This window comes from Zootermopsis nevadensis, unplaced genomic scaffold, assembly GCF_977971745.1.
Source record: "Zootermopsis nevadensis isolate Lab colony 2312 unplaced genomic scaffold, Znev_1.0 Znev_ptg000020l, whole genome shotgun sequence".
Taxonomy (NCBI): domain Eukaryota; kingdom Metazoa; phylum Arthropoda; class Insecta; order Blattodea; family Termopsidae; genus Zootermopsis; species Zootermopsis nevadensis.
In genome coordinates, this window is record NW_028259152.1 from 1,379,374 (window position 1) to 1,398,760 (window position 19,387).

Consider the following 19,387-nt stretch of genomic DNA (forward strand, 5'->3'; position numbering starts at 1 on the left):
ATGGATACAAACACGTTTTATGTTTCTCTCCACTTTCTTCCTAAGCGAGTGTTATTAAAAATGGAGGTGGTGATTTCTTCCGCTAATCTGTATGTATGGGTTTTGTGTATGTGTGTAAAAGAAAATCTAAATAAATTATATTACGAGAATATCATATAAGAAGTTTAGAACATTTTAAAATAATGGAAGATCCCTTTAACTCAAGTTTACGCTATACAATATCCACACAACAGTAAATTCCATGATTCTCATTCGTAAAATCATCAGTGCAGAATACATACGTATTAATGTATCCTGTATTTATAATTGGGAACCAGAGAGAAACGTATAGCAAAATTCTGCAAGTCTCTAATAAGGTATCCTGAAACTTATTTTAATTTTTAATATAGCGAAATGTTAATGTCTGATTTGTAAACGGTGCTTTAGTCCCCTCTTATCCCAACAGTCTGCCAATATAAAGTGCATTATAACCCTTCCATTATAATGGAGGATAAATGAAGCAAATGGTGCGTACACGAACTTCTGGTAGATACGGTTTATCTCGATATCTATGGACCTCATTCGTCTTTGCCGAACCGTTTAAGCTTGACCGTCAAAAGAAAATAATTACGTACAATCTGATAAAATTCAAATGAATATCCGAACTCCTTTGTAAGGGTTCTGATAACTAAGAATGGCTTTTGTCATACTTTGTTTGTGATTTTACAAACGACCCTGTCACATCATATTTTACTAGCTTGTTCCTTGTTATGGAAACCAGACTTGAATTTAAACTATGAAGCTGACAGCATTGAATTCTGAGTGGAAATCTTTAAGCGTATGGAAAAATGAACTTAATTATATTACGTGCAGTGTTAAGGTATGAGCCGGGATAACTCAATCAGTATAGTGACTAACTACGCGCTGGACGACTAGTGTTCTATACCCCAAGCAGTGGCAGAGGATTCATCCTCTAGCCTCTGGGTTCAAACCGGCTTTGAACCCACCCAGCCTCCTCTACAATGGGTACCGGAGTCATTTCCTAGGGGTAAAGTGTGGCCGGGGCGTGATGCTGACCACTCACACCCATCTAGTGCCGAAATCAAGAATGAGTAGGAGCTATACTGACTCTCCCACCAAGCGACCTTGATGGCGTGCAGTTGGACCGCTTTTTTGCCAAAAGCGTGATTTTTAAAGCCGTTCCGTATTTGGTTATTGTTAACTTCCTTAGAGCAAATTCTGTCATAGTATTTAAAAAAAATTCAAAATATCTCGTCAATGCATTATCCATAATCATTGCGTCTGAGTGAAATTATGTAACGAATTCGATCGTTCCAACATCGTGTAACTGGAGTATTGTACTGGCGGTGGTCTCGTCACATCAGTCCCATTTTAATAGCGACCGGGCTCAAGATCGCTACTAGGTAGTAGTCACGGACGATGTAGGTTGAACAGTCTCAACCAGAAAACAGTATAAGTGGTAGTAGTCTTTCAGAGAGCTGCCCTACAAAACTATACCCTTAACCATTCCGTCCGTAAACCTAAAGCTTTGTCTTTTAACGTGGGTTTGGAAAAGGTATTTCCTTTTTAACAAAAAGAAGAATTCTTGGGAAAGCGGGAATCAGCATCACCTAAACCGCTTTGTAATTTATGGTTTTGTAATGTCGATCTGCAGTTACGTTATTCGTATTGAAATAAAATTTGTAAATTTATTATCTTGAACAAATATTACTTTGTGAAACATATTTCACATAATTTAACATCAACATCAGGAATCATTCTTGAAGATAACTAGATCATAATCCTTGCTACTTGACTATTCTATGCTCTCAGTAAACACATGTTATCTGAACTTCTCAAATAAATTTGTTAATTCACTACAGTATAAACGAAGAACTTAACCACGTATATGTCTATACTAAGTATGAAAAATATTTTGTTCTTATTAACTTTATTCCTTGTAATATTTCTTTCTTTTTTTAATTTGTGCGAAATTTGGCCCGTCATGCTGAGAGGGGAATCGACTGGGGATGACTGAGAAAAAGCTATTGATGATGAAAATTTCTGTCTTCTGGGTTGTTGCGCTGTGTAGTCTGGTCGATGTTAACCAACGTTTCAGAGGTCATACTGCCTCCGTCATCAGGGCGATGAGTATGAAGATTTCTGTCTGCTGGGTTGTTGCGCTGTGTAGTCTTGTCGATGTTAACCAACGTTTCAGAGGTCATACTGCCTCCGTCATCAGGGCGATGAGTATGAAGCTTTCTGTCTTCTCGGTCGTTGCGCTGTGTAGTCTGGTCGATGTTTACCAACGTTTCAGAGGTCATACTGCCTCCATCATCAGGGCGTTGAGTATGAAGATTTCTGTCTTCTGGGTTGTTGCGCTGTGTAGTCTGGTCGATGTTAACCAACGTTTCAGAGGTCATACTGCCTCCGTCATCAGGGCGATGAGTATGAAGATTTCTGTCTGCTGGGTTGTTGCGCTGTGTAGTCTGGTCGATGTTTACCAATGTTTCAGAGGTCATACTGCCTCCATCATCAGGGCGATGAGTATGGAGATTTCTGTCTGCTGGGTTGTTGCGCTGTGTAGTCTGGTCGATGTTAACCAACGTTTCAGAGGTCATACTGCCTCCATCATCAGGGCGATGAGTATGAAGATTTCTGTCTTCTGGGTTGTTGCGCTGTGTAGTCTGGTCGATGTTTCCCAACGTTTTAGAGGTCATACTGCCTCCATCATCAGGGCGACAACCCAGAAGACAGAAATGTTTATACTCACCGCTGTGAAAACCTCAAATCTTACATATTGATGATATTTTTTAAAATGTAGAAACCAGACTGCGGAAATTTAATACTGAAGAGCTACATAATTAGACTGTTCACCTGATATTGTTTTGTTGAGGTGGTTAAAATACGATGGATCATATCGGTGATCTGAGTCTGAGAGAAGAAAAATTCAAATGGAATTTTAGTCGGAAAACCTGAAGGGGAGATACGTCTTGGAATATATAAGGTAGATTCTCAGAATCATACAAAACCCACAAATATGCTCTGTGGCAAAACGCAAATGTACTCACTGTTAAAGCTGATTTACCACCGTGGTTTAAGGGGTTTAACACGGAACTTTCTTAAACGCAGTGCGTCTAATTCTAATTCCCTATGATTGATGCTTGGTAAGTGTATTCTGCAGGCATCATGCAGGTTTAAATGTGTCACCGTTTTTGTTCGTATTTATCCCTTAGCATGTTCTTCCGCTACGTTTCATTATGTATCGGGCAGAAGCTGCTTCTGTAATGCATTCAAATGAATTCCGAGGGCGTGCCTTGACGGGACGAATCGGTATGAGTTATTACATCTTATGTACAGTTCGCTCATTTATATTTTGAGAGCGTTATTGCTGGGGTGGTTGGAAATGAAACTGTGTAAGAGTTTTGTTTTTAAAACTGTAAGGAACACGATTTGAATTTGCAAATCACTTCAAAGTGAACCGTATATTCAGGAAATTAAATGCCGTATTCTGAATGTACTTAATCTTTTTTTCTGTTTGTTGTATCTGATGTTCTGTGCATCTGGTTCTCCCTTCTATTTTACAGAGACAGTAAATCAATCATTGCATTATATGTGTTTGTCGATTTATGTATTTTAAAACTAGAAGCGTCTGAGACGGAATCCTTTTAGAATATTTTGAAAGATGTGTTGGATTAATGCTTAATCCTTATTCCAGACTATTTGGGCATTATTCTGCTAGACAGGGGACGACGTGTAGCATATTAATCATGGATGAGAATCCTACTACACAAACAAAATAATATCTGAAACACAATTTAAACAACCCCTCTTCTATATATTAGTATCCGTATTAACCGCACAAAGATATTAAAATATTAATATCACATAATTCAGTTTCCGCCACGGTGGTCTAGCGGTTAGAACGCTGGCCTTGTAATCCTGGGGTCTCGGGTTCAATTCCCGGCGGTACCCGAATTTATAACTTGTGTTGGGCAAGGCCGTGGTCTAGGCAACACGGAGTTTTCCTCCGGGGGATTCCCCAGTTTCTCCGTGGCATCCCAACAATTACTCCATTCACACACAGAAGAAGGCAATGGCAAACCACTTCTGGATCATCTGCCAAGAACGTATATGAACAGGTCCCAGTCCGAGAAAAGGATGGAAGGATCCTGTTCATATGGACCTGTCGTCAGACAGAACACTAAATAAATAAATAAATAAAATTCAGTTTCTACTTTCTGTTAACCATATTAACAAACGCGTTATCAGCGCAGTTTGTTAAATGTAAATTGAGTGATTTAGAGTATGGGATATAACCGTTAAACGAATAACATTATCTGCTCAACCGAGACAAAATAAGAGATAATCCTAGCTGTAATAAGTAATTCAAATATTGTTAGACTTATCAAATCAAGGGGTATAGACGGATGGGGCAGTCCAATGCGTGAGGGAGATAAGAAATGCTTCCAAAATTTTTGGTTGGGAAGCCTGAAACACATAGATTACTCACTAGGAAGAACTAGGAATACATTGAATGATAATATTAAAGTGGATCTTACGGAAAGAGACTTTGTGGAGTGGAGTCGTCAGTTTTAGAATAGGTAACGTTGATGCGCTCCTGTGAACACCAAAATAAATGCGAGAGTCCCATAAAAGTCAGGTCACTTCTTCACTACCTGAGCGATTAAAACATTGTGATGGACTCCTCGTTTTTGAATATTTATACTCATGATTTTAAAAAAATGTTATTTACACAAGCTGTTATTACCTTGATTGTCTGTCAGTTCACACAGTATTTGCTGGTCCAATTAGTTTACAGTATATCACAGTGACGAGAAACTTAGGGTGTTAGCTGTACTTCTGTCAGCGTCGCCGGTCCAAGAGAATGATAGATTACTTGTGCCAGTTACGTTGGCGAACCAGAATAACCGCACAGTTCGATTTATCTCTCTATCTCTCTCTCTCTCTCTCTCTGGCTCGCACCCTTCATGCTGTAGTTTCAGATTTTTAACACGGTGAGCAATCGTACAACACAATTTCCATTTTCATTAAATAGTGGCATATCAAAATGAATTTCCCCGTAGTAACTAGAATAGTTTTCCTGAGTCTACCCCAGTCCAGTTTAGTTTATACTGCATAAAAAATGTACTCTGCCCCACTCAAATTTGTCCAAGTATTCCGACTTTCAAAAGTTCTGTGTGAAAAATTATTTCTAATGCTAACCATCAGGTTACATTTTTTTGCGGTACGGTACTGATATGGACATATAATGTTTCCACAGAATAGATCAACCTATAAACTGCAAAAATTACAGATATTTTAATTTATGTCATACTTAAGGAGCTTTCGCAGTATTACTGCAGGGAAATTCGAACGTCTTCACCGAGACTCAAACCTTGGATACTTTTCTGAGTTGTGGATTTTGTTCCCGTAATCTTTCCGTCGAAAAGAAAATTGTGTTTGGTGCTATTATTCTATCGTGCTTAGGTTCATAGTTACAGAAACCTTCACCGGGACTCGAACCCAAAATAATATTTGCGTTCTTCGGGTTTGTGACGTTCCTAAAATAGTGTTCTAAATTCAAGGCATAGGCATGCCAAGTTTGGAGCAAATTAGTGGATCTCTTATAGAGGCATAAGCGAACATATATATATACACGTATTTTTTAAAAGTTCTTTTTAAAATTACGTTGTAACTCTGAAACTTGTTAACGGAGTGTATTTTGAGCAAACTTCTGCAAAGGGGACTGAACATAAGGAAGAACATTAAAACATAAATTAATATTAAATAAAAGAAGTGAACTGGAAAACTGCTTCTCATTAAGCCTTCATAGAAAACTAACTTAATGAACGTTGTTTGTCAACACATTTATTATCGACATTTAAGAATACAAAAAGCATTTTCAATTGTATTATTGTGGCACTTTATTCTTTTACATCTATGTTGTAAAATAGTGCATGGTATAGTCTTTCCTTTCTAGAGTTTCTTCAGTTGTGATATGTCTAGATGAGAAACATGCAAAATTAAATAAAATCAATATTTTTCTCTTCAATCACTCTTTAGTATACAACATTCATCCAAGTTTTGACATCATCAGCCATAACTTTTCTCTCCATATACATTAATGATGAAGGCCGCTTCTATTAGCAACAACGTGTCTTTGACTGGTGCTAAAGGTCTATCATTTTAGGGCATCATCAAACATGTTACGTTGTAGCATGGAGTCTCTTATACGACGGCGTTAGAACGTCAGTGACTAAGAATCTATTCATCTGCAGGTAATTTCAAAGCATCAGACTTAAAACTCAAAATGATTTGTCTTTCCTCAGCGTGGATAGTCATGACGTAAAAAGACCTCAATGTAATCGACTGATATATCTCTTGTTGTTCATAGATGATAGTTCTTAGAATTATTCATTGTAGAGAGTCTGAAAAACGTGAACACAAACGCAGGCTTTATGTTCACCAATACGATCACACCATGGAAAAGTCCTGATCACGAGGAATAATTGTGCGAAAACATTAACGCTATTGTAACATAATGTAATACAGACTAAATGTAAATAGGGGAACGTACGATAAATAAAACTCAAATATATCGTGATAACCAAAATGGCAAATATACCAAGACCTTTTGCACCAGTCACAAAATATGCTGCAACAGATAACTTTAATTATGAAATGGGAAGATGTGATACAAATTACATGTTTCTTTCATACAAATATCAACATAATATTTGAGTGAATTACTAATATCTATAAATCTTAAAGTCAAAATATTAGGCCCTAAACATACATAAAAACATACTTAAAATATTATTTAGATCAGTACTAAAAACCACATGACTTTTCACTTATAAATTTAAAATGACGACAATTTCTATATCATTGATCTTCTTCAGGAAAGAGATCAAATGGAATGGCCAAATTGTGACATTTATTTACAAACAATAACATTTTATCCATATGTATTGAAACACTGAAATGAGTGTCGTGATTATTACAATAATGGGATAATATGTATGTATTTAGCATCCCAATAAACTAATGGAACAACACGCAGTATAGAGACCTGCTGTAGAAAATTAACAGCCATCATTATTTGAATATTTTAGAACGAAGAAACACATTTATTTAATAATAGTGACTAGTAACTACGTCGTAGCATTCCACTGCACTTGATTGTCACGTGGCAATGGGAAGAACAGTGTTCCTCTCGTTTCGTACTGGGAAGTAGGCCTATACAGAGATTGACAAATCGATTAAATTAAATCTAGTTAAGTTGGATATGCTTTGTCGGCATGTACTATCGATCTTTTAAAATATATCGACTTAGAAAGAATTAAATCGAGGAGGATTCCTTTATCGGACGTGGTGTCAACTGAAGGTAAATTGTAAAATAAACTGAACACGTCCTATTAAATATTTAAAAATAATATCCATCCGTTAGTTAAAAGCATTCGCGCTATATATTAATCGAACAAGCATTTTAAGCATTAAGGATAAATCAAAAGTTGAATATGATCGAAACTTATGCATAAAAAGTGCCACAAATTTTTTTCGTTATAACGCCTAAGACACTCTGTGATTACAAAACGTGAAATTAAATATACATCAGATTTTCTGTAAAGCGTGTAGAGGTCAAAACGTTATTCCTAAATCACGTTACTCTCAGTGGCAGTACTAGTTCACGCATATACAGGTGTGCTAAAATACAAATCCTGTTTATTATTACATATAAAACATTTAATATTTAGAATAAATTTTCTTTCGGAGGCAAAACTGAAATACTTATGGAGACAGCTTCCTTCGTATTTAGAACATTCCACTGTTAATCGCATTATGCCTGCTTACTCACGTTGAAGCCCAATCCTTGCCTTCTGTGAAAATAAGATTTATTTGAAATCTTACGAAGAATCAAAGACACGTTACATAACGCTGTTATTAAACATTATTTAAAAGTAAAATGATTACCATTGTGCTATATAGTGAAGGACTACATTACGGAAGAAAATAATTTCAGTCAAATATTTTTGTATTCTTTATCAGACAAAAGTAGGTTCGGAGTAGTATTTATCGAATAATTATTACCTTATAAGTAAATTTATTTTCTACAACTTTAATTCGCTAATATGTATGGTTAAGTAGAATATCCGTAAGTAGATATTATGATTAACATATTTAATAAATTTAACATTGTTAATAAATAATGTCTAATAACAATGTTAATTTTCTCTGTGCATTTTCTCGTGAAAGGGGCCGGCAGTCTTTATTTTAATACTTCCATCACTAACATGCAGCACAGGCATTTAATACAGAAAATATTTCTTTTGTTTTATGACAATTTCTGATCAAAGAAAATATTTCTTCCACTAGAGCTAATAGCTATCTACCCCTGTAGTTTCCAAATGCTTTTCCATTCAATAACACAAATTTCAGATACGCACATCTACAGAAGAAATATTAGGCATCCGGTGTGACTTCGGTGTCATATCACATTTACCTTTGTTCTTAGATGCCACAGATACTAATTTCACTTTTCGTATTCATCTTGGTTGTGACATCATAATTTTTCCGGCCAGTGCGTTCAGGAAAGCCCGATTATTGGTCATATCATAAAGTATTACTTTGAGATTATGCTTTTTATACAATAGCTGAATGTACTGCATTTCCTTGATTTGGATTTCTTACGCATATTATATAATATAACCCCCACACTCAGACTAATGACAGGGTCTGCCTGGGAACTGGAAATTTGTAACAGCAATTACGCGTTAAAAATGACGATAGTGTTACATTCAAACGGTTCGGAGTTAATAACAACTGGCTTTGCCTTTTTCGTATTCTACAGCATAAAACTATTATATTATTATTTAAACGCAATCAAAAGCTTAATCAAATAAAATCTGCCGTTAATATACTGGTCCCACCTATTTTACTAAAAGTTTTGTCAGATATAATCATTTACAGAATGAATATGACGTAAGAATATGAATATATTATAAGGAAATTTCAACGTTATGTCATTATTAAAAAAGTTTCGAAAGTAACTAAAGCCACTGGTTTCAAATTCTCTATTATGAGGTAGGCAAAAATAAAATAAATAAAAATAAACGAACCGAAACGAAACTCACTTTTATAATGACGTATTTTTGATGGCGAGATTCAGATTCTCACGACGACGAGCAGCAGTATGGATGTCTTCAGGGATATTGCGCCGTGTAGTCTGGTACATATTATCCGACGTTTCAGAGGTGCTTACTGATTCCATCATCAGGGTGACTTTATGATACATGCAGTAAACACGTCTTAGACGTCAGTAAATTGTAGTACGTTTACACAGAGCAGAATCCCAGAAGACAGTTTATTCACATTTGTATTGTTCCCAATGCAATCTTTCACCTGATTAGTATTTATAAAATTTAACCAGCCTACAGAACTGCTGCACGTATGTCATTAAACAGTAGCATTTGATGTGAATCATTTCGGTTTTCCACGCAGACAGACAGAAACTGCACAAAAAGAGAATGAATACGGATAAGAGACTAGCCACTGACTGCTGAAGACGTTTCTGCACCGAAATAGGAATTTCTGCTGTGTTCAGACGCCGATATTTTAAGGGATGATTTTAATTACAATAAGGAAGAGTTACTACTATAGCCAAGTGAGGTCTGTGGCATATTTCAAAATACTTAACACTAAAATAATACCACAATAACATGTTATAATAATAATTATGATGGTGATGATTATTCACAGGACACGTGCTTTTAAAAAAATGCATTCATCTACAGCTCCTCCAGTTCGTAATATCCAGATCAGTCCGACCGTACCAATAGAGAAAGATTGTCAACATAACGTTGGATTGTTCTCATACATAATCACGTTTTATCACTAAAAGTAATAATCACTGACATCGGAAAAATATGTTGAGTTCTTATACGAGACATAATTTTCTTTAAAATTTATTTATTTATTATTTTTCACGAAACACATCTATGATAAATGTTTCTAACAATCACTCGTAGGAAGTAATCTCATTAACAATTCTTGCCCTTTTGTTAAAGGTGGATAATATATTATGTGATGTGATAATTCACTGGAAATTCTGCTTTTGAGAGTAATTATAAAAGCTTTCAAGTGAACTGTTGAATCGCCGCGAAGTTTAGGCTACCCGTTGCACACGCTTGCCTTCGCATCACAACCATCGCTGTCAAAAGAGTGGGAACGAAAGTCTCTCTCCAGCTCTCAAACTTCCGTCATTCTATGAACGTACGTTCCGAAGACAGAGTTCACTACTACACAAGTTCAGTTCGCTAAGTTCGTGTATCTCCACACAAGCATATTACATTACACACAAGTAAGTTAAGTACCATTTTATAACCCAAATCTTACGCACAGTATAGGCCAAGTTAACATTGTAGAAACTTATATTAGCATCTTTGACAGATGTATATGTAATCGATAATATTAAACCAATTTATAATTTGACACACACTCATAAAAATGCATACATCTAAAAATTGAGCTATTTCCATTTTTAATATTCTGGAATTTATAATCGTATAATAATTATTATTATAATAATAACTAAATTTCGTTCCTCACTGCAGTGTATTCCTGATGATTATGTCTTCCTATATTTCTAAACTTCATATCCTCTACTATCTACGAACCAAGAAAATATACGTATAATCAATCATGTCGGTGCAAAAAATTTTTTCAGTTGTCCTCGTTTCTGTATATTTACATTTTTGTGTGTGCATATGTGAGAACGTAACCCTACCTTCAGGTCTTTATTTCATGATGACAGAATTCGAGACTCACTCCCTCGATTACAGAATCGATGCACACACAGTCAACCAACAAATTGATAAAGAACGCGTAATGTAATAATATTTTTGTTAAGTTCCGCGATTGAACGACCGGTTCTTTGTCAACGGGATCGCAGTCACGTAACTCCCAGTCCACACGCGAGAAAGACACTAGAGTGAATGATCACACAAGACGTGAAAAATAGTTACATCTTATTTATCAACATCATTATCCTATAAAGAGCACGACAGATTATTAAATAAACATGTGATTATTGTGACTATCAGGGAGAAGAAAATAGTTGTCGCAGGTTGAAGTGGAGACTACATCTAAATAACGAATCAACACTTTCCACACAAATTTTCCCTCGGCCAAAAGATTTCCAAGTAATCGTCAATACATTGACACAGAGATTAAATCATGGCCATTTAAATCTGTGCACCGCCTCACTCTTTGAAGTATCTCAGCGTCTGACGTTGTAACACCAGTTATTTAAAGTGAAAAATATTAATTGCATCTTAGTTTTTTGTCCAACTTTCAGACCAATTCCGTTCAAAGCTCAGTTTGTGCAACAATTTAACTATAAATCAACAAAACAATCCTTGTTAGTCTTACGACATGTCACCCTGAGCTTAACTGAACACTGACTATACATCTGAAGAAATAAATTCCAATTACATTACGACAGAAAATATGAGCGTTGCCACACGATGCACCCACATCGATGTCTCGTTCGTTTTCTGCTTTCGACTTGGAACACAATACACTCTGATATTGTTAAGTACTCGATGTGAAATGTCTTGAATGATACATTCCAACCGAAACATCCTTAAAGTTATTTTTATGTCAAAGAAAACACAACTTCACAATCCAACTTTGATACACATTTTAAATCTAAATAAAAATTAAGAGGGCAGGTAATTTATATATCATCTATATATTTTCTTACTTCTGAAGGGAGAAAACAAATACATTCACGAAAAGTAATTCACAGAAAGTAATTTGAACGAGCTATATCAAAAGTCGTACAGGGGAGAAAAGAAAATGTTTGAAGACGCAATGTCATCTTCCAGTGGTCCCACACAACAGTGGTTTTCGTTAGAATGCCTCAGATTTCCAAAGGCAAAGAAATATTAGTGCATTCTTTTGTTGTCTGTTTCAAATGACACTCCTGTGAACACTCTCGTATCTCGTGTAAAAACGAAGGGTTTGAAGTGTTTCTTCATTTGAACTACACCCAAGATATTTTATGAGATATGAAGAAATTAACACCCTACAACTCTTCAGTTACTTAACCGTTGGCGGGGACGTAACCGAGGTTCTTCCTCTGGAGGAAAAGATGTATCTCGCCGAAACGAGGGCGGTCGGCTTCGTGTCTTTTCCAACATTCACCCATGAGGTCATAGATCTCGCGCGGACACGATGGAGGGCGAGACAGATATCGCTGGAGACCATCGTTTTGATACCAGTGGTTACAGTTCTCTACCACCTGCTCGCTAGTCAGTTCGGCAAAAGGTTGCTGACCACATAGCATCAGGATCTCCCATAGCGTCACTGCGAAGGACCAGACGTCACTTTTTGTGCTCTGTTTGCCCTGTGCCATGACAAAGATCAAATATGTTAGTAATGGCAGCTTCGGGACACAGGGCAGCAAATTAGCACAAACGCTTACACAAATGCTCTGCTACTTCGTGGAGGCGAAAAATATTTTTATATCTAAGATTCACACCTGAAGTCTTTTTTTATGTCTACGCAGATTCTAACACTAAATTTTTAATTGGCCTGAGATTCTGAGAAAGTTTAAAATCCTTTGTGAATGCGAAACTGACGGGTTTGGTAATTTGAATGCACGGAAACTATTAAGGCGAAATGGAATTACACAACTTGGTTTATCGACGTGTAAGTGATTCGTCGATCTGTTTCACATCGACTGTTCCGACAGGTGTTAATTGTTAAGGGCTGCCTACACACGTTCCTAACCTCTCCAATGTAAAGGTCAGATTTAGTCAGTTGTTTGCCAATAACAATGCCTAGAAGTTTAGTTTTTGTCTGACACGTGAAGTGAGCAAACGTATTTTGACTCCCGCAAATACGGCAATGGTTTATCTATCAGTAAGGCGTCATATCATTATTAATAATTTATGTGAATATTGCCACGTTTTGGAATGAACATTTTACGTAAATGGCCAACCTGTCTTTGGTTTGTAATAAATGTCTTACGAATGAGGGTAAGTTCTTCGTTAACAGCAGAACAGGCTACGGTGTTTGAAACGGTAAAGCGTACTCACCAAAAGCAAACTCTCCCAAGCCATCCACCTGATTGGTAGTCGTGACTTTGTGTCGCTTACATAATAATCGGCCTCGTATCGGCCGCAATACATGGCGTGATCTGAGATCTTCACTACGTAGTTCTTGCCCACTACACAGTTTCTGCAAAGAAGGAATCACAATGCAAATCACTGTTTAACTATGGAGTGTTAGCTGGAAATAAAACACCTGAAACGATATTTTAAATTGAAGCACATTATTTTATTTCAATAAATGAGAAATCCTGTTGTTTCTAGTGTAACTGGACTGTCTATATCAGTGGTCCCCAACGCGGAGACCGCGGGGGTCATGGCGCCCGCCAAGGCTTTTTTGGGTGCCCGCGTTGTTACGGAAAGAGGTTATACTGAATAATGAAGGCCGTTCAACCATGAACATTATAAAATCAAAGCGCAGATCTCGACTTATTAATGCCCATCTTTACGATTGTTTGCGAGTAGCAACATCATCCTACACTCCCAAATCTGAAAAACTGGCCGATGAAATGCAGTACCAAACATCACACTAAATTCCCACTTGAGTAATAAAAATTGTACTTATAAAAGTACGTATTTTTGATTGTATGGTTTCTTGTATTATTAAACGTCGTGTTGTTTTGTGTATTATTTGGTGTCCATATCTTATTTGTCCAGAGAAAAGAAAACTTGGCTTTGTTAATTGGTTGGTGCCCGCCACGATCTCATAAACTCTCAAATGTACCCGTAGGCACAAAAAGGTTGGGGACCACTGATGTACAAAATACAGTTTCGAAATTTCAGCGGCACGGTTATCACGTAATCTACCCTAATCCAACACATACTGATCTGACCTGCCCTAAACTAACCTAATCTAAATTAACTTTACTTACCCAAAAGCACCATAACCAAGCTTGACTCAACCTAAACTAACCTAACCTGGCACAACTTAACCTACCCAAACCTAAACCAACCTAACCTAAACTAACACAAACCAACATAACCTAACCTAACCTAACTCAACCTAACCCAACCGAACCTAACATAACCTCGAAATGATGTGTGCAATGTCACTCAGATTCCTTCAATTCCCTTTGATTATGCCTGACAAAATTTTACTTCGAATGACCTTCAAACGTTTATGGACAATATTTCTCAAACAATTTGCTTGATCTTGTTGTGGTCTTTACATGACCTCGACATAAGAATATACGACCTTGAATATTTCAAGACCCTTATCTAGGAAACTATTGGACCGATTTTGTCTTGGCATCCATATGACCTTGACCAATACCTGAACTCAGTGTGACATGAGTATGGTCGACCAGGTGTTTAACGTTTGGCAGAAATAATCGTGAGAAGATATGACCTTGAGAATTCCCCAAGACCTGTATCCAGGAAATTATTGGACCGATTCTGTCGTAGATTCCATATGAACTTGACCTATACGTGACCTCATTCTGACATGAGTATGGTCGACCAGGTGTTTAATGTTTGGCAGAAATAATCGTGAGAAGATATGACCTTGGCAATTTCTCAAGACCTGTATCTAGGAAACTGTTGGACCGATTCTGTCGTAGATTCCATATGAACTTGACGTATACGTGACCTCATTCTGACATGAGTATGGTCGACCAGGTGTTTAATGTTTGGCAGAAATAATCGTGAGAAGATATGACCTTGGCAATTTCTCAAGACCTGTATCTAGGAAACTGTTGGACCGATTCTGTCGTAGATTCCATATGAACTTGATATATACGTGACCTCATTCTGACATGAGTATGGTCGACCAGGTGTTTAACGTTTGGCAGAAATAATCGTGAGAAGATATGACCTTGGGAATTTCTCAATACCTGTATCTAGGAAACTGTTGGACCGATTCTGTCGTATATTCCATATGAACTTGACCTATACGTGACCTCATTCTGACATGAGTATGGTCGACCGGGTGTTTAACGTTTGGCAGAAATAATCGTGAGAAGATATGATCTTGGGGATTTCTCAAGACCTGTATCTAGGAAACTGTTGGACCGATTCTGTCGTAGATTCCGTATGAACTTGACTTATACGTGACCTCATTCTGACATGAGTATGGTCGACCAGGTGTTTAACGTTTGGCAGAAATAATCGTGAGAAGATATGACCTTGGGAATTTCTCAATACTTGTATCTAGGAAACTGTTGGACCGATTCTGTCGTAGATTCCATATGAACTTGACCTATACGTGACCTCATTCTGACATGAGTATGGTCGACCAGGTGTTTAATGTTTGGCAGAAATAATCGTGAGAAGATATGACCTTGGCAATTTCTCAAGACCTGTATCTAGGAAACTGTTGGACCGATTCTGTCGTAGATTCCATATGAACTTGACGTATACGTGACCTCATTCTGACATGAGTATGGTCGACCAGGTGTTTAATGTTTGGCAGAAATAATCGTGAGAAGATATGACCTTGGCAATTTCTCAAGACCTGTATCTAGGAAACTGTTGGACCGATTCTGTCGTATATTCCATATGAACTTGACCTATACGTGACCTCATTCTGACATGAGTATGGTCGACAAGGTGTTTAATGTTTGGCAGAAATAATCGTGAGAAGATGACCTTGGGAATTTCTAAAGAGCTGTAACTAGGACACTATTGGGCCGATTTTTTCATGGGATCCATATGAACTTGACATATACCTGACCTTATTGTGACATGAGTATGGTCGATCAGGTGTTTACGGTTTGGCAGAAAATATCGTGAGAATATATGACCTTGAGAATATTTCTAGACCCGTATCTAGGAAACTATTTGACCGATTTTGTCGTGGCATCCATATGGCCTTGATCAATACCTGAACTCAGATTGACACGAGTATGGTCGACCAGGTGTTTAACGTTTGGCAGAAATAATCGTGAGAAGATATGACCTTGGGAATTTCTCAATACCTGTATCTAGGAAACTATTGGGCCGATTTTGTCGTAGACTGCATATGACTTTGACCTATACGAGACCTCATTCTGACATGAGCATGGTCGATCAGGAATTGACGATTTGGCAGAAATAATCGTGAGAAAATATGACCTTGGGAATTTCTCAAGACCTGTTACTAGGAAACTATTGGACCGATTTTGTCGTAGATTCCATATGACGTTGACATATACCTGACCTTATTGTGACATGAGTATGGTCGATCAGGTATTTACGGTTGGGCAGAAATAATCGTGAGAAAATATGACCTTGGGAATTTCTCAAGACCTGTATCTAGGAAACTGTTGGACCGATTCTGTCGTAGATTCCATATGAACTTGACGTATACGTGACCTCATTCTGACATGAGTATGGTCGACCAGGTGTTTAACGTTTGGCAGAAATAATCGTGAGAAGATATGACCTTGGCAATTTCTCAAGACCTGTATCTAGGAAACTGTTGGACCGATTCTGTCGTAGATTCCATATGAACTTGACCTATACGTGAACTCATTCTGACATGAGTATGGTCGACCAGGTGTTTAATGTTTGGAAGAAATAATCGTGAGAAGATATGACCTTGGGAATTTCTAAAGATCTGTATCTAGGAATCTGTTGGACCGATTCTGTCGTAGATTCCATATGAACTTGACCTATACGTGACCTCATTCTGACATGAGTATGGTCGACCAGGTGTTTAACGTTTGGCAGAAATAATCGTGAGAAGATATGACCTTGGGAATTTCTCAAGACCTGTATCTAGGAAACTGTTGGACCGATTCTGTCGTAGATTCCATATGAACTTGACCTATACGTGACCTCATTCTGACATGAGTATGGTCGCCCAGGTTTAATGTTTGGCAGAAATAATCGTGAGAAGATGACCTTGGGAATTTCTCAAGAGCTGTAACTAGGACACTATTGGGCCGATTTTTTCATGGGATCCATATGAAGTTGACATACACCTGACCTTATTGTGACATGAGTATGGTCGATCAGGTATTTACGGTTTGGCAGAAATTATCGTCAGAATATATGACCTTGAGAATATTTCTAGACCCGTATGTAGGAAACTATTCGGCCGATTTTGTCGTGGCATCCATATGGCCTTGATCAATCCCTGAACTCAGTGTGACATGAGTATGGTCGACCAGGTGTTTAAAGTTTGGCAGAAATAATCGTGAGAAGATATGACCTTGAGAATTCCCAAGACCTGTATCGAGGAAACTATTGGGCCGATTTTGTCGTAGACACCATATGACCTTTACCTATACGTAACCTCATTCTGACATGAGTATGGTCGATCAGGTATTTACGGTTTGGCAGAAATAATAGTGAGAAAATATGACCTTGAAAATTCCCCAAGACCTGTATCTAGGAAACTATTGGACTGATTTTGTTGTAGATTTCCTATAACCTTGACCTCTACGTGACCACATTCTGACATGAGTATGGTCGACCAGGTGTTTAACGTTTGGCAGAAATAATCGTGAGAAGATATGAGCTTGAGAATATTTCAAGACACGTATCTAGGAAACTATTCGGCCAATTTTGTGGTGGCATTCATATGGCCTTGATCAATACCTGAACTCAGTGTGACATGAGTATGGTCGACCAGGTGTTTAACGTTTGGCAGAAATAAGCGTGAGAAAATATAACCTAGACAATTCCCCAAGACCTGTAATTAGGAAACGATTGGACCGATTTTGTTGTAGATTCCATACAACCTTGACCTATACGTGACCTCATTCTGACATGGGAATGGTCGACCAGGTATTTATCATTTGGCAGTAATAATGGTGAGAATATATGACCTTGAGAATTTCGCAAGACCTGTATCTAGGAAACTGTTGGACAGTTGCTGTCGTAGATTCCATATGACCTTGACATACACGTGACCTCATTCTGATATGAGTATGGTGGACCAGTTGTTTAACGTTTGGAAGAAATAATTGTGAGAAAATATGACCTTGAGAATTTTGAAGACCTGTAACTAGGACACTATTGGGCCGATTTTGTCATGGGATGCATATGACGTTGACCTATACTTAACCTCATTGTGACATGAGTATGGTCGATCAGGTATTTACGGTTTGGCAGAAATTATCGTGAGAAGATATGACCTTGAGAAAATTTCAAGACCCGTATCTAGGAAACTATTGGGCCGATTTTGTCGTGGCATCCATATGGCCTTGACCAATACCGTAACTCAGTGTGACATAAGTATGGTCGACTAGGTGTTTAACGTTTGGCAGAAATAATCGTGAGAATATATGACCTTGGGAATTTCTGAAGACCTGTATCTAGGAAACTATTGGACCGATTTTGTCGTAGATTGCATATGACTTTGACCTATACGTGACCTCATTCTGACATGAGTATGGTCGACCAGGTGTTTAACGTTTGGCAGAAATAATCGTGAGAAAATACGACCTTGAGAATATTTCAAGACCCGTATATAGGAAACTATTGGTCCGATTTTGTCGTATACACCATATGACCTTTACCTATACGTGACCTCATTCTGACATGAGTATGGTCGATCAGGTAATTACGGTTTGGCAGAAATTATCGAGAGAATATATGACCTTGAGAATCTTTCAATCCCCGTATCGAGGAAACTATTCGGCCGATTTTACCGTGACATCCATATGACCTTGATCTATATCTGACCTCATCCTGACCTGAGTATGGTCTACGAGGTATTTAACGTTTGGCAAAAACAATCGTGAGAAGATATGACCTTGAGAATATTTCAAGACCCGTATCTAGGAAGATAATGGGCCGATTTTGTCGTGGCATCCATATGGCCTTGACCAATACCTGACCTCAGTTTGACATGAGTATGGTCGACCAGGTGTTTAACGTTTGGCAGAAATAATCGTGAGAAGATATGACCTTGGAAGTTTCTCAACACCTGTATCTAGGAAACTATTGAAACGATTCTGTCGTAGATTCCATATGAGCTTGACCTATACGTGACCTCATTCTGACATGAGTATGGTCGACCAGGTGTTTAACGTTTGGCAGAAATAATCGTGAGAAGATATGACCTTGAGAATTTTGAAGACCTGTAACTAGGACACTACTGGGCCGATTTTGTCAAGGGATCCATATGACGACCAATAGCTAACCTGATTGTGGCATGAGTATGGTCGACAAGGTAATTAAGGGTTGGGAGAAATAATCGTGAGAAGATATGACCTTGGGAATTTTTGAATCCCCGTATCTAGGAAACTATTGGGCCGATTATGTCGTGGAAACCATATGACGTTGACCTATACCCGACGTCATTGTGACATGAGTATGGTCGACCAGGTATTTAAGGTTTGGCATAAATATTCGTTGAGAAA

At 37.7% G+C, this 19,387-nt stretch overlaps 1 protein-coding gene and 1 long non-coding RNA gene across 8 annotated transcripts in view; one reads left to right on the forward strand and one right to left on the reverse strand.

The window, feature by feature from the left end:
- LOC110829710 (uncharacterized) overlaps positions 1 to 19,387 on the forward strand; it is a 204,719-nt gene that overhangs the window by 159,975 nt on the left and 25,357 nt on the right. The gene's annotated exons all lie outside the window — the stretch shown is intronic.
- LOC110829531 (discoidin domain-containing receptor 2) overlaps positions 5,831 to 19,387 on the reverse strand; it is a 349,423-nt gene continuing 335,866 nt past the window's right edge. For all 7 annotated transcript variants that reach the window (XM_087351864.1, XM_087351862.1, XM_087351863.1 and 4 more), the window contains 2 exons: positions 13,086 to 13,227; positions 5,831 to 12,391 (listed from right to left, as the gene is read on the reverse strand). In XM_087351864.1, coding sequence (XP_087207990.1) covers positions 12,089 to 12,391; positions 13,086 to 13,227 — 445 coding nt within the window. In that variant the 3' untranslated portion in view covers positions 5,831 to 12,088. The remainder of the gene's footprint in view (positions 12,392 to 13,085; positions 13,228 to 19,387) is intronic.